The sequence below is a fragment of the Betta splendens genome, chromosome 19 (assembly GCF_900634795.4).
Source record: "Betta splendens chromosome 19, fBetSpl5.4, whole genome shotgun sequence".
NCBI lineage: Eukaryota > Metazoa > Chordata > Actinopteri > Anabantiformes > Osphronemidae > Betta > Betta splendens.
In genome coordinates this window covers 10,430,061-10,444,611 of record NC_040898.2, presented here as the reverse complement: position 1 = coordinate 10,444,611, position 14,551 = coordinate 10,430,061, and the positions used below count along the sequence as shown (strand labels likewise).

Below are 14,551 nucleotides of genomic sequence, written 5' to 3'. Positions count from 1 at the left end.
CACTTCTGACAGTAACATAAGACCCACAGAAGCGCCTGAGCCTCCAGTTGGAGCTCCACAGCGTCCGTGTTAACCAGAAACCAGCTTAAATCCTGCAGCTCGCGATCAAAGCTCGCGGCTGCACCGCTTTTACTTCGCCTTTTGTTTTTTATCGGCTGCTCATCATTGACCCCAGTGAAACACGATGCAGCGTGAGGGAAAACCGTGGGTTCTGCAGCCGTCAGTTACGATGCGACAGCAGATATGGAGGCAGATCTCGCATCCGGCGCCGCAGACAGACTTCTTACTGTATGTTCAGCCTTTCTCACTGATCGCGTGGCTGAATGATAATGGCGTTGAAATTGCGTTAGACTCTATTTGATATTCGTTAGACTCCTGATTGCTCTCTACAGTAACAGTCCTTGAAGAACTTTCCAGATCATCGAGCGCAGAGCGTGGAAACAGTGGGATTTGAGGTTTTCATGCTGCTGCAGGAACAGCGTCTTACATATAAATGATTAGTGCTGCTTTTGCTATTATGCTCATATATTAAGCAAATATGTGTTTTCTTCAAAGCAGTTTCTTCAATGCTGCATTGTCTTCAAGTTCATCAAACGGCGTTTCTTGACTCATTATCTCGAGCACTTTTGGAAATAAATGTTGGCCTTTTACTGTCTCGAAGGCAGGACTTCAGTCTGTAAATGAGGAAATTAATTAGCAAAGGGTCACGACAGGTGGGCTGTCATTCAGCTCTCCATCCAGGGGGAGTTTAGTTCCGCTAGAGTGGAAACAGTTAAACCCGATTCACAGACATTGCTTTCTTCCGCAAAACAAATGCCTGAAAACCAGACTGCATCCATTCAGCGACTGGAAGCCAGGCCTCTGTTCCTGCCAGTCAACCAATGGCTGCCAGCGCTGGCCCAGGACATGTACTGTACAGCCTGGGTGTGTGTGTGTGTGTGTGTGTGTGTGTGTGTGTGTGTGTGTGTGTGTGTGTGTGTGTGTGTGTGTGTGTGTGTGTGTGTGTGAGATCCCAGTGGGACTGTAGATTCTGGCAGGACCAGTACTTGGACAGTCGGTTCATTCCGCTCGTAACAACAACAACAACAACAACCCTGAAGTAAAACCCAAACAGCCAAATGGTTTTCAGGTTCTGATTCTCAATTGGAACCAGAACCGTGGACCTACTGTACCTCCAGTACACAGAGTGGATCACCTTTAAGTTGCTTCTTCCCTTTGGCTCCCGATTCACACATTTCTATGTCTTTTGTCTTCTCAGGAGAAAGTGTCAGCACTTTCAAAGCTGCGCTCCTTCTTCCTTCTCTTTGCGTCTCTTTCAGTTTCTATTATCCAGCGAGAAAAAAACAAAAAAGAGCGAGTTGATGTCTCCGGCGTCATCACTTTCTGTTCACACCGCTGTCGGTGTGTGTTGCTTCACATCTTTACCTGTGTCAAAAATAGACCCTTTCACTCCCGTTCCCTTTCTTCCCTTTTCTCCAGCCTCTCTTCCTTTCTGCCTCCGTCTTTCACAGATGTCAGAAAGACACTCGTGTGCTCTGAATACCGACGAGAGGTGACGTGTGAGTGTTTTGAAGCAGAACTGTCTGTCTCACCCTCTGAGTGCGGACTGAGACCTATTGATTTCTGGTTTACGGTGGGATCAGAGGTGAATCCAACGCGGGAACGCACATGCACACGTTTCTGCACATTCATCAGCATAATGCATTTCCTAGAATGAATGCGGGATCATAACTTCATCGCTGAACACATGCACATGAGCAACTTTACCTTGAAACCCGGGGACTGATGCAACTCAGCACACTGTTAAATCCTGCAGCGCACATCGTCCTTTCCTGGCGTCTGTTTACGTGTCAGAAATATCTATGTCTTCTTTACTGTGAGAGACACACTGGGCCTGTACACACACACACACACACACACACACACACACACACACACACACACACACACATACACACACACAGAGCGTACAGTAGCGACTGTGACCCACAAATACAAACAAAAGTAAGATGATGGAACGAAATGTCTTATCATTTTCAGAGCAAAGTGATTCGGGAGGCTCTCGGGCTGAGTCACTCGCAGCCTGACACTCCCAATAACAAAGCTCCTCTTTTATTAATTCCCCCCCGTCCGTCTCCCCTCCACCCACTCCTCATTTCATTTATTCACTTCGTCTGTCTTTTCTGCCTTCCGCCGTGTTGATTTGTGGCAAAAGCATAAAGGAGAGAAATCTAGAAAATATTCAATCAAACCCAGATTGTGGTCTAAAACAGACTCGAGTCTCTGACCTCAAAGTTTTCCAGAGACTATTGTCAGGGTTCGTTTTTAAACGGAAGCTGAGGGACGTAATAAAAGACCTTGTCGAGTAATGGAATGATCAGAGTTTGAGAGTGGAGGATTGATTGTGTTGATGCGTTCGATTTGTGGAGCCAAAACAGAGAACACGGTGATCACAGGACGTTAGAGACTGTTACAACTCCTGTCACGAGCATCTGGGATGAAACCGTGTCCCAAATAGAGCAAAACTGCTTCCTGAACCCGAGCGCAGTCACCTGTCTGATCCCTCGGAAGCTGCCGTCAAAGGCAGAATTGTTTTTCCGTCGGGCCGTTGCTCAAAGGCCGAGGCAGCCTCCAAAGTTGGGTCACCGGCGGATTCAGGGTTTGACGGAATTGTTCCGGAGACGCTGGTGTCACTAGAATTTATTCATGAAGTTATTTTCAAAAACAAACGTGTGACAGAGGTCTTTGCGGAGAACAAAGGATTATAAATACAGGTAAAAGGAGGAGGGGAAACAAAACAGACGGAACAGGAAATAGAACAAAACACACGCTAAGAGAAATTGGAGGATATTGTTTTGGCATTAACGGTTTGACGCTGTGTGAAGTAAGTGTCGCTTCTCATATTTCTTCCAGTTCTGTTCTTTATAAGAAACATCGCACACAATCAGCAGGAGGAGGGATGTGAACCAACCAACAGTGAATGACTGTAGGACTGCGGCCGTTAAGCCGTGTGCGTCTACTTTTTACTTCCTGCTTTCTTGGCGGACGCTCAAATCAGCATATGGACCTTCGGTGAAGGCGCAAAAATGAGTTTGGCTGCTGGAATAATGGATGTGACTGATGAATTTTGGAACGCGCGGAAACCGCGGTGGCCAAAATCCAGCGGGAAGTTTGTTTTCCCTCCGAGTATAATGGAGAGTTTCTGTGACGGCGCTGAGCAGCAATGACATCACAATGCAAACACGACCCAGAGAAAAAGCTGTTCTTAACAAAGCTGGCATATTGGAGGAAATGTTTAAATGGAGTTTGTTATTTGGTGGCCATTCTCTGAATCCAGTAGCTTCATGGGTTTTGATTTTACTGCTCAGAATCCTGTCACTAAATGATCTGCTTTTGTTTTTGTGTGCAACATTTCTGCGGAATATTTAGTGGTTTCTGGTGATAAACAGGCCAGAGCCGACCCTTGGCGCTGCCTGACACTTTGCTTTGTATTTGTGGCTCCAACTATTCAGGTCTAATGCCTCCACACTAACCTGAGCCAGCAGCTCACAGGCATCAAAGAATTTGATCGTTCTATAAGTGAAAAGTAGCTCAGATCAAAAAGGTATTAAAGCTCTGCCATATTTTAAATCAGCTTATTTTATTAATCTTATCACTGCATGGTGTATTTATACACAGAGGAGGTGATCTATTTTAAATACCTTAATAACAAGACACTAACCTAATGTAACTGCTGTCCTACATCACACATCTCTCATCAAGACATTGCAATAACTGGACTATTTCCACGGGTCCTAATTTAAGTTCAGCCAAACCAACAGCATGCACGCGCTGCTGAAGCCAAAGCTAAAGTAAATGTGAATGTAAATGTTCAATGCGCTGCAAAAGCTCACCTAAACCTCTTTGGTTTGATTATTTGGCTTTTTTTCAGTAAACGTCTGTATTTCAGGGCATTCGTTCTTTTGCACAGTTACAGTTCTGTAATGAATCACTATCTATTTCAATTAAGGGGAGAGTTTGCTTGCTTCCTTATACATTACTTTATTTTTGTTGACCTCTTTCATGGGCCCAGATTGGATTTACTGTGTTCTTATGCAATTTGTTTTATTTTTGCTTTTTGCACTAAATAAATTTCTCTATTTTTGGAAAAAGTCCGCTGGTGTCCCTCCTGCGTTCCTGCTCGGTCTTTCACAGTCTGCCGTGCAGCAGTCAGGATCCGTTTACGCGCATGAATATAAATAACGTAAAATTACAAGTAATGATTAACAGCGTGCAAAGAAAGGAACAACATTAATCAGCCTGGAGGTCAGGACGAATGGGCAAATAATAGGAACATGCAAGACAGTGGATTTAATGAGAGGATCCTCCCGTCAGAACCAAAGCTTCCATGTTGGAGTTGATGGTGAAGATCAGGATGTATCCCAGAGGTCAGAGGTGAAGCACCTCCTGCCACAAGGCAAAAACCTAGTTGTCATTATTATACTGATGATGGCTGATCAAATTAGAAAACATTTCTATTGTAGATGTAACATTATTGAGCCATGTCACAAATCATATCCTGCAGAGTCATCATCATCATCATCTGTGTGATTTCCTGAAGTTCAACCTAAGTGAGTTACCACTTCTGACCATCAACCTGAACGCGTTGACGTGAGCTTTATGGAAGTCTGATGAATTCAGAATGAACCTGCTGTAACGGCCACTCTAAATGCTAATTGACTGCGTTTGGCGTGTGAAGTTTTGAAGCAGGCTTCACGTGTGACACATTCTTTCTTGAGCAACAAAAGCTGAAATAGATTAGAAATTCAGTTTTATCCAGGAGGTTTGTTGCTTCAGAACTGGATCTGCTCATTGTTGGAAAACTTAATATATTGAAGAGTAACATTTTGTAGCTGTATCACTATTTTGTAATTGAGTTCCCACGACTACTTCACTCTTCATTATCTGACAATAAAATACATATAAGATATATGAGGATATAACATAAGAAAAGAAGGAGGAAACTAACTTTTAATCCACTAATTACCTGCGCTAAATGCAAAGGGATCCTGTAAACAGATACTTAATTGGCTTCTCATTCCAATAAAGTGATTAGTAATATATATTTATACACTGGATGTTGTAATTACTTATTTTGCAGTCACAGCTGTCAGGAGGAATTGTATTGAGTTGAGCTGAGATAAAGAAATACATGAGTGAGAGAGACACGTCACAGAAAGCTGAGCACCCACCTGAAAGAGAGTCAGTCAGAGAAATGGAAAGACAAACGTCAGCAGAGAGGAGGAGGGATGCAGCGATTGGTGCTCATTCATCGCGCCTTCCAAACAAGCGAGTAGACGAGGGAGACGGAGAAGAAGAAGAGAACGCTGAGCGAGAAGAAGAGAACGCGGAGCAAAGCGGGGAGGATCGTGTTCAGCGAGGAGATCGCAGTGATACAGATCTATTTACAGATTGGTAATGGTGTGTGTGTGTGTGTGTGTGTGTGTGTGTGTGTGTGTGTGTGTGTGTGTGTGTGTGTGTGTGTGTGTTTAGGAGTCATGTGATTTTTGCCCTGCCTCATTTGAAGAACATGGACTTCAGTGTTGTGACACGTGAGGAGCGGGAGTTGGCAAATTTGCGTGTGTGAGCAACAAGTTGCCACCAGATAGTTCATAGTGGATCCTGCAGTGGTGTCATACTGTAGTTGCTGTTGCACCAGCAAAGAACTTTAAAGTGAAGAAAGAGCTTGAAATGAAGTGAAATGCACGGGAGAGAGTGACAGCAGATACAATTTAATACAATTTAAAGGCCATCTTCCATCACATTCATGACGATGAAGACGTCATGGGCGAATATGATCATTGCATAGCGACATGTGTGTCATGCATTTCATGTCATTTATATACTTACACCTATTTTCTTTATCACATGCCAACAGCAACTCAGTTCAAAATAAAAATTGTTGAATATCTGCCTCTGACGTGAGGAGATGTTAAATGTGCGCAGCCTGATAATCTCCAACGGTAAACATTTAATCACCGAAGGTCTGACGACAGACCTGAATGACCGGTTCTAAGATGAGATGTTAATGGTTTGCCCCTCGGTGCTTCCTGCCTGGTTCGGTGCTGAGCAGAGGTCAGCCGGAGGTCAAACCCCCTGAGGCTCAGGAGACCGCGATCTTTAACCGTCCGCCTCTTTATTGCTACATCAGCAGCTGCGGGTTCCACTGCTGCATCGTCTCGGATAACTTGTGTCGCTCGCACGCGTCTCCGGTGGCATTTAGCGCTCACGGGTTGAATAATGCCACAGTGGAGCCACAAATTAGGGGCAAAAATAGATACAAGCTGAATTCTCAGTTAAAAATGCCTGAATTGAAGGAAATTGGACCATTTGTGCGATAAATGGTTACGCAGATGTATTAGGGGCAAAAAGGTTCAGGACGCATGAGGATGCTGCCCAGCTGAAACAGGCTCCGCAGGGAGCCTGCAATCCTCCCGGGGTGTTCAGTCTGGAGCGAACGGGCTCCACGCTGCAGAGAATGTCACGATTACTATTAGCAAAAAGGGACGCGGTGCGGGAGCAGAACACGCAGACTCATGCATTGTTGTGGGTTATCTGTGGCTGGGTGGGAGCCGGGCCGGGCAACTGCCCGGGTCCCACTCCGCCCCTCGCTGCTCGCCGAGATAAGAGCGACGCCCCAGTCCACCCCCAGCCGCCGCCGGCCGCACTCACTCGTGATGACGGACGCCGACGCGTAAGTATCTGACCCGTTCCCGGCCAAGTTCCCCGCGTATGTAATAAGCGCGTGACGTGCATAACCTGCGCTTTCAGTGAGAAGAAGGCCGCGGGGGCCGAGAGCGAGCCGGCGAAGAGGAGCAAGAAGAAGCAGAAGAAGGACGATGCCTGGAGGCCTGAGGGGCGCAGGGACCCGATCGCTTTGGTACGAGAGTCATAACCGAGCGCTTGTTGGGGATTATTTGCACACGCTCGTCCCCTGATCCATGTTATTCGCCGATAAGGGTGCGTTTGCTGACCTGTCTGCTTTACTACTGTAGCTGGAGTCTCTGTCTGAAGAGAAGCAGCAGGAGATCCAGACGGCCCTCCACCTCTTCTCCTTGGGCGCGTCTCTGCCCAAGACCATGAGCGAGGCCAAGAAACGCACCTATCGCTTCTGGGAGACGCAGCCCGTGCCCAAATTCGGTAAGTTAGACCGGCCCGGGCGCTTCAGCTTCATTTGCACCGGTCTAAAACGTGACCTGTGCTCCAAGGTGACGCCATCACAGCTGATGGGCCGGTAGCAGGGGACGGAGCGTGTGTGCGTAAGGAGCCCTACTCTCTACCTCAAGGCTTCTCCTGGGACACTCTGGACCTCAGCAGTCCTTCAACAGTAAGTGATTACCACGCTTACTGCACCGGCCCTTCAGAACACCTGTTATAACCTCAGCCCGACTCCAGTAGGCAGCTCTTCCTCAGTCGTTGCTTTCCATCTGCCGCTTTCAGCTGAGCGAACTTTGTGCTCTGCTAAACGAGAACTACCTGGAAGAAGACGACAACACCTTCAGACTGAGCTTCTGTGCAGAGTATCTCCGATGGTAATGTGACCTTTGACCTCAGGACTTTCTGTATTTGCTTGTTCCTCCTTTGTAACCCCGTTTGTGAACTGGGTTGTAGATTTGGTGGTTTGAATAATAAATTAGATCTCATGTGGGTTTGTTAACCCAGACCTTTAGTAAATATCATGTATTTGATCCTCAGGACTTTACAGCCTCCTGACTGGCTGGCTCACTGCCACTGTGCTGTGCGAGTGAACTCCAATCAGAAACTAGTGGGCTTCATTGCTGGCGTTCCTGCTGATATCCGCATATATGAGACGTGAGTATCGCATTAATACATGCAAATGCATGCGAAACATTTATGTGTGCAGTCACAGTCGTAGTGCACGTGTCCTAAAGCGGGTGCTCAAACGTGTTCTTCAGCCAGAAGCGGGTGGTGCAGGTCAAGTTCCTGTGCGTGCACAAGAAACTGCGTCTCAAGCGAATGACTCCGGTTCTGATCCGGGAGCTGGCGAGACGGGCGAGGCAGCAGGGTTTCCTCCAGGCCGTGTACACAGCTGGAGTGGTGCTTCCCACACCACTGAGCTCCTGCAGGTAGAAAACTGTTAATGACAAAGCGGAGCAACAATTATCGCATCACGTGTTGGTTATTGCTGGTGCCGTCGCCTAAAAATAAGCAACCTAATGCCTGTAGCTACTGGCATCGCCCTCTGAACCTCCGGAAGCTGTTAGAGGTCAACTACCCGGGTCTGAGAGTAAAGATGAATCTGCAGCGAGCGCTTAAACTCAACCGTCTTCCTGAGGTTAGTTTGTGCTGCCACCTAGAGGCGATGACCTGCCAGTGAAATGACCTGCCTTGAAATGAGACTCATTCAGAACTTGTGGCCTCCAAACTTATTTACAGCTGCTTTTTCTTCTTCTACTGTTTCTCCAAGGCTACAAAGACGCCGGGTCTGCGCCCGGCGGCCAAAGCCGACGTTGAACGGATACACTCACTGGTCCAGACGAACCTGTGCAAGTTCCACCTGCGGCCTGTCCTGTCGGTGCAGGACGTGGAGCACTTGCTCTTGCCACGGGACAACGTGGTGGACACCTATGTGGTGGAGGTCTGATTTCACTTCAGACAGTGCGCACGTTCACCATAATTCATTTTAAGCTGATTCTGAATCGTCTCACAACAGGGACCGGATGGTACCGTGACAGATGTGGTGAGTTTCTACAGCGTCTGGTCAAAGGTGCTGAACCACCCAGTTCACAGCGGCCTGAGAGAAGCCCACCTCCTTTACGTCGTCTCCACTGCCACAGACCAGGTGGAGCTCATGGAGGACGCGCTGGTCCTGGCTAAATCTGTAAGTGTCACAAGTAGAGTCCCCCAATTTGACTGCATCAGCACAACGCATGCGGCCTGTTCATGCCATGATGCTTTGTCCTCTGTTACAGAAAGGCAATGACATCTTCTGTGCTCTCGATGTGATGGACAACACGACTTTCCTGGAGCAGCTGAAATTTAGCATCAGTGACAGGAGCCTGCATTATTACCTGTACAACTGGATGTGTCCAAATATGAGCCCAGATAAGGTACTGATTACTGTAAAGTCACCACCTGCCAACACTCATCGTGGTCATGTTGAGAATGTGAAGCCTGGAGTTCTTTAGTTTATTTCTCACCTGTCAGAGGCTCGTTATTTTGCACCAGTATGTGAAAACACCTTCGTTCAGACACTCACGACCAGCGGTGACCTTGACTAATAACACAGGCTGAAGTGCAAAAGTGATACTAATAAACATGCGTGCAATGTAAGTTTTGTATTAAATCATGTTTGTGTTTGACACAGATGTTCAGTATCAGTAATGCATCCAGCAGTAACTGCTCCCTATTTTTACAGGTGGGCTTGGTGTTACCGAACTAACTGACTGCACAGAGATCAACAAGCCAGAGTGATGGACAGGACAGCAGCAGGAATATGGGTTCTAAAACATAAACGGACAAACTACGAAGGACACACTCCCAAATCAATGAAAAAATTAAAGATGCATTTTCATTTGTGAATAACATCTTAAAACATCATCTGGATGTCAGTTTTTTCATGATTTCCACGCCACTAAAAATTTAACCTCTGGAGAAATGACTTGAATTTAATTAGAGGCGAAGTAGAAGATCTTACCCACACTCATTTAAATTGTTTAATGTTCTGATGCTGAGCAGTTAGATCTAAGAAGACATTAGTTGTACTGAGGTATAGTACTTTTTATATTTTTCCAAAGAACACATATGTTATAACTGCCTGACATCGGCACGTGCTGCATGTATAAGCGGGCATGAGGTGGTCTGACAGGCGAGTTGTCTGTTGCTATGAAAAACTGTGAAGTTTTAAATATGGACAGCAGGGGGCACTGCAGCAAAAAACCTTAAAATTAGGACCTAGTACAACTTGGAAACTTCAGACTTGTGGTTCACCTGTTCTGCCTTTGTTATTGACCTGATTAAAAAATTCCTAATATAACATGATAATTAACTTGATGGACTGTGACATGCATTAAACAAAGAACATTAGAAACCTAAAATAAACAGGAACTTCCGAATTATCGTGGATTATAGAGGATTATAATTTTTTTAAATAAGTCAATACAATTGGTAAAACAAAAAAATATGTCGTTTCAATAATTTATTCGATTATTTGGTAATAACAGAAATAAAGGATTCGTTTCAAAACTCCGAGCTACGCTAACGCGTCGCGTGTCGCACTACGCTATTATGTCACTTACTCTCGATCAAAGAAAGTGGGCGTTTCCTGGGAGCATTTAAACGCAGCACCGCTCCGTGGTTGGACCAATCAGAGGCGAGCAGGCATTTTAAGTTTGAAGCTACGGGACCTGACGGCAGCACTTCTCCCTGCCGTCTGCGCCGTGCGCCCTGTCCGGCCGGGACGGAGCTGTGCCCCTGCAGAGTGGCCGGAGGACCAGCGTGGACGGTCAAACTGTTTTCCAGACAAAGCGAGAGTCGGTTCATGCTCATTTTCCATTCTCGTCGAGGACGGCGTAACGTTTACCGCCGACTCCAAGTGACGTGCTCAGGTTAGCATTGTTACGAACTTTCTAAAACTAAGCTAACGTTATTCGTGGCTCGGGTGTTTTATTCTGTTCATTTGTCTCTTCTAATACAACAGTGAACCTCTATAAAGCACCGCACCCGCGCTTTGTGTCGTAACCTTCAACGACCGCGCCGTTTATGTGCGGTGTGTTGTGACATTGTCACAAGCGTGTTGTAAGTTGACGTGACGTCACGGCGAGAGTCGCCGTCTCGACAGCTGACTGCGGGCTTCCTGTGTGCGGGCTCGATACGTGCCGACGCTAAACTAAAGGCGCGCGTGCGACTGTCACGTTCACACACATAGCGCGTGCGGGACGCGATGCACCCAGACCGGCTGTCACTGCAGCCACGGCTCAGTTCCCCTCCTCCAGCTCGGTAAAACTTAGAGGAAACTGCGGGTTTAGCGCTAATAACCCGTCCCTCGCCGTTTTTTTTTTCCGTTAAGGCACGGTCACAGTCTGTCGTGTTTCTGCGTGAACAAATTGCTCGAGCGGCTCGTTTACCGGAGGACCCGCCGCGCGGAGGAGCGGGCTTGTGGGGCCGCGCTGTGCAAAAACCACCTGTGAAAACAAAGCGATAAAACGCCTTTAAGGGCGCTGAGATGCCCCCGGGCCCTCGTCGGCGCGTGCACGTTCATTTTTCCCACTGCTGCGGTTACAAAAGGCCGACCAGCAAGTTGCTGCACATTCATTTATGCAAATATGAGGGCTCTGCTTGGAGACCGAGCGAGTCCCTTTAAAGGTTGTGAGTACAGTTTGCATTCATCTCTTTACACCTGTTATCATCATAGAAACCTATTCTTTATGTTCTACTTGTTTTATAGATCCTCACTGTTTACCATTTTACCTGTTTACTGCAAAAACTACAGCAGTTTCTTTCTTCTCATCATAAGAGTAGGTGTTTTTTTCTCGAGTGGTGAATCGAATGAAGCTCCTTGGAGCTTCGTATCCAACGGCTATGGTATTTGGGGCTTGCCAGACTGTAATTTTCCAGCGAAGGCATCTCTGGCCTGTGTCACAACAGGCTTCCCAGGACCTTCCTCATCCAGCTGCTGTTGAGCAAGACGGGAAGAGATGCGCGCCTCGATTAGGCCACTCTGGAGCAGGACAGCACACGTTTGTGTGACTCTTCGGTTCATCAATAACAAAATATGATGCCTTGTCCTTTTATATGATGTGCTGGGAAACGAAAGGAGGCATCGTTTCCACTGAGTGAGTCTGTTTCACTGTCTCACTTAGTGCGGGGAACATCAATGCTCCACTTGCTTTTTCACTGACCATGTAAAGACACAGATGCTCCATTGTTGTCAAGCAGAAGCGAGCGTTATGTGGTTATTGTAGATGCTATCATTCCCCTGAACGCCTCGTGTCAGTCAGTCCGGGGGTGGTGTTGTGTTGCCGCCGCCGCCGCTGCAGGGATCGTGTTTCTCAGCTTGAGGGGCTTTTAGCCGGTGGAGGGGCCGATGTGCTGCGCGGGCTTGTCTGGAGCTGTGCTGGGACACTCGCTATTCCGTTTTTTGCTAAACGGAGCCTTGCGGCTCTGGGTTATTGCATTAACATGAAAACAGTGTGAAGAACTGCATGCATCTGAGTTGTAGTTTTAAAAGGAATTATTCTCACTTTAAGAGCCGGATCAAGACAAATTAGCCTATTTGAGAAGATACTTTAAAAAAAGGGCATGTGGACTGTTCTGTCATTAGGACCATTATATATATGTATTACACTGCTGCTTTGCCAGCCTGATGTCGAAATGTTGAACGCTAAACAATACTCCCACAGAGTTGAGCAGTAATTCAAGAGGTGTGAAAAATCCTCTTGTCAAATTGCGAAGTTAAATTTATGAGGCTGCCTAAGGTTTTTAACAAGCCTCTAAATGGGCCCGGCTCAAACCAAACACACCTGTACTCACAGATTACTCAGGTTTTGTTTGCTCATTACTCGGTGTGTATTCTGGATGCGTGAAGTAAGACCCAGAAGCTCTGAACGACTACTGGCAGAAGATTATCTCCACTAAGTTGCTGCGTTGTGTTTTTGCAATTGGAAACATTGAGCAAAAGGCCTCGAAAAAGTGATTACACGTTAGTCCAAAGTCCAAAGCTATGCAGGAGTCAGTATTTATTTATTACAACATCCATTAATCATGTGCTCACCAAGAAGAGTATATTTCAGCATTACTGTCATTTTATGTTTCCCGCATGTTACTTAACAGCTCAACTGCTAAACCTGGCTGCAGAAGCCAAGCATCCACCCACTCAACTCCCGCTCCGTGGGTCCGACCCGTCCTCTCTGCTCGGCTCTCGGGGGAGCTGGATGTCAACTGCACAGTCAAGAAGTTGTGCGGCGCAAATATTTATAGAAAGCAGAAGGGATGTGACAACGTGAGCTATGGGACTCCGTGGGGAAGAGTGCTGAGGGTTGCCCTCAGGCTAATCTCCACTAAGACATATTTATAAATCCAGCTCTCAGTAGCTGGGAGTGGACGCCGGCCAGCTCCAGCATCCAGACGTTAACGGACGTTTGCACGGCTGCAGCTCAGATGTTTGTTCACTCATGACGGCTCCCATGCTCTGGGGCCTTTACCTTTGTTTTTGGCTCGGGGCCACAGCGGAGCGTTATCTGACACGATCATCAGCTGACAACAAAGGCTTTGAATAACATATCAGAGTGCGTTGAGGGACTTTATGGAATAGGCTTTTGTGTGCATCACAGCAAGAGTTTATTGTTTTATAGACGTAAAAGAAACATCCATTCATACTGTAAAATACAGTTTGTTTCTGCAAGTATGTTTTTGAGAAATGGATTATAGACAACTAAAAATGCATGAAGGTGCAGCCAGCAGCTGGTCAGTGTAGCTTAGCATGTTGATGGCTAATGGGACTAGCAGGTTACCATGGTGACTGCATGTATGTATAATAAACAAATGACGTTCCCAGGTTAAAGCATGTTGGTATTTACAGGATGAATTAGTTTTTCACTCGTGAAGCATTTCATTTGTGTCATTAAATGGTTAATACCGCTCCTTGTATTAGTCTCCTGGCCATAACCCATCCCCCCTGCTTGATAGCAGACCCCTTAACCCCTCCACCCCCCGCTCAGTAGCATTCCAACCAGCCAGATGGTGTCTGCTCTGCACAGTGGACACCAGACAGCTGAGAGGGTGAAGCCCCGGGAGCAGGACTCCCCGGATGAGACCTGTCCCCCCCCACACTCACCCCCTCCTCCTCCTGCGACCCCCTCTCTCCGTTCAGTCTCGTCTGCTTCTTACAGGCAGCCATTCTAGGATAAAGTCCATGCTGATAAGTTGTTGACAAGCGGAAAAATCGCATTAGGTGACTTTGAGGGGAGACGACTCTGTAGTTACTCTTTGGTGAACAGAGAGAGTGAGTGTGTAGGTAATGCCATTGGAATTGGCTGACCTAGTTTGTCTGTTAAACATTCGTCTTGGTCAGTTCTTTGAGAAGAGCTGGCTAAAATGATAGCGATATGTGTCCACCAGCTTCAGCACTGGTGGGAGACTGGTGGTGACTGGTGAGAAAGAAGGCGCTTCAGCTGGAGCCTCTACAGAGCGTCTGTCCTCCTAAAAACACGTGGGTGTTTGTTGCTGGCCCACATTAACTGTGTGTGTGTGTGTGTGTGTGTGTGTGTACGCGCACACACATATGATGAGATAAAGCCTCGTGAACTCCCTTTAAACTCCACCTTCCCACTCACCACTTCTGCTTCAGTGATTGCAGCCAGAGTGTGTGTATCTCTGCGTTGTGTGTGTGTGTGTGTGTGTGTGTGTGTGTATCTCTGCATCGTGTGTGTGCGTGTGTTTGCTTATTTACTTTCCCGTACGTCCCATTTAATGGCTCTTTTGAATACAGCAAACAGAAAGCCGGAAGGCTGGGACAAAGGGCAGTTCTGTGCAGAGAAAACAGAGGAAAACA

At 46.8% G+C, this 14,551-nt stretch overlaps 2 protein-coding genes across 2 annotated transcripts in view; both read left to right on the top strand.

Moving 5' to 3' along the window:
- The first annotated feature begins 5,375 nt into the window (after positions 1-5,375).
- On the top strand, positions 5,376-9,600 carry LOC114845966 (glycylpeptide N-tetradecanoyltransferase 2-like). The gene is made up of 12 exons (XM_029134604.3): positions 5,376-6,733; positions 6,811-6,919; positions 7,035-7,179; positions 7,248-7,366; positions 7,480-7,571; positions 7,735-7,851; positions 7,956-8,126; positions 8,227-8,335; positions 8,468-8,638; positions 8,714-8,881; positions 8,973-9,110; positions 9,419-9,600. The coding sequence occupies exons 1-12, from the start codon at positions 6,576-6,578 to the stop codon at positions 9,440-9,442; spliced, it is 1,521 nt and encodes a 506-aa protein (XP_028990437.1). The 5' UTR covers positions 5,376-6,575; the 3' UTR covers positions 9,443-9,600.
- An 801-nt stretch (positions 9,601-10,401) lies between these two features.
- The window catches only part of svild (supervillin d), a 29,813-nt gene continuing 25,663 nt past the window's right edge, over positions 10,402-14,551 (top strand). The window contains exon 1 of the mRNA XM_029134435.3: positions 10,402-10,607. The gene's annotated coding sequence lies outside the window, so the exon portion shown is untranslated. The remainder of the gene's footprint in view (positions 10,608-14,551) is intronic.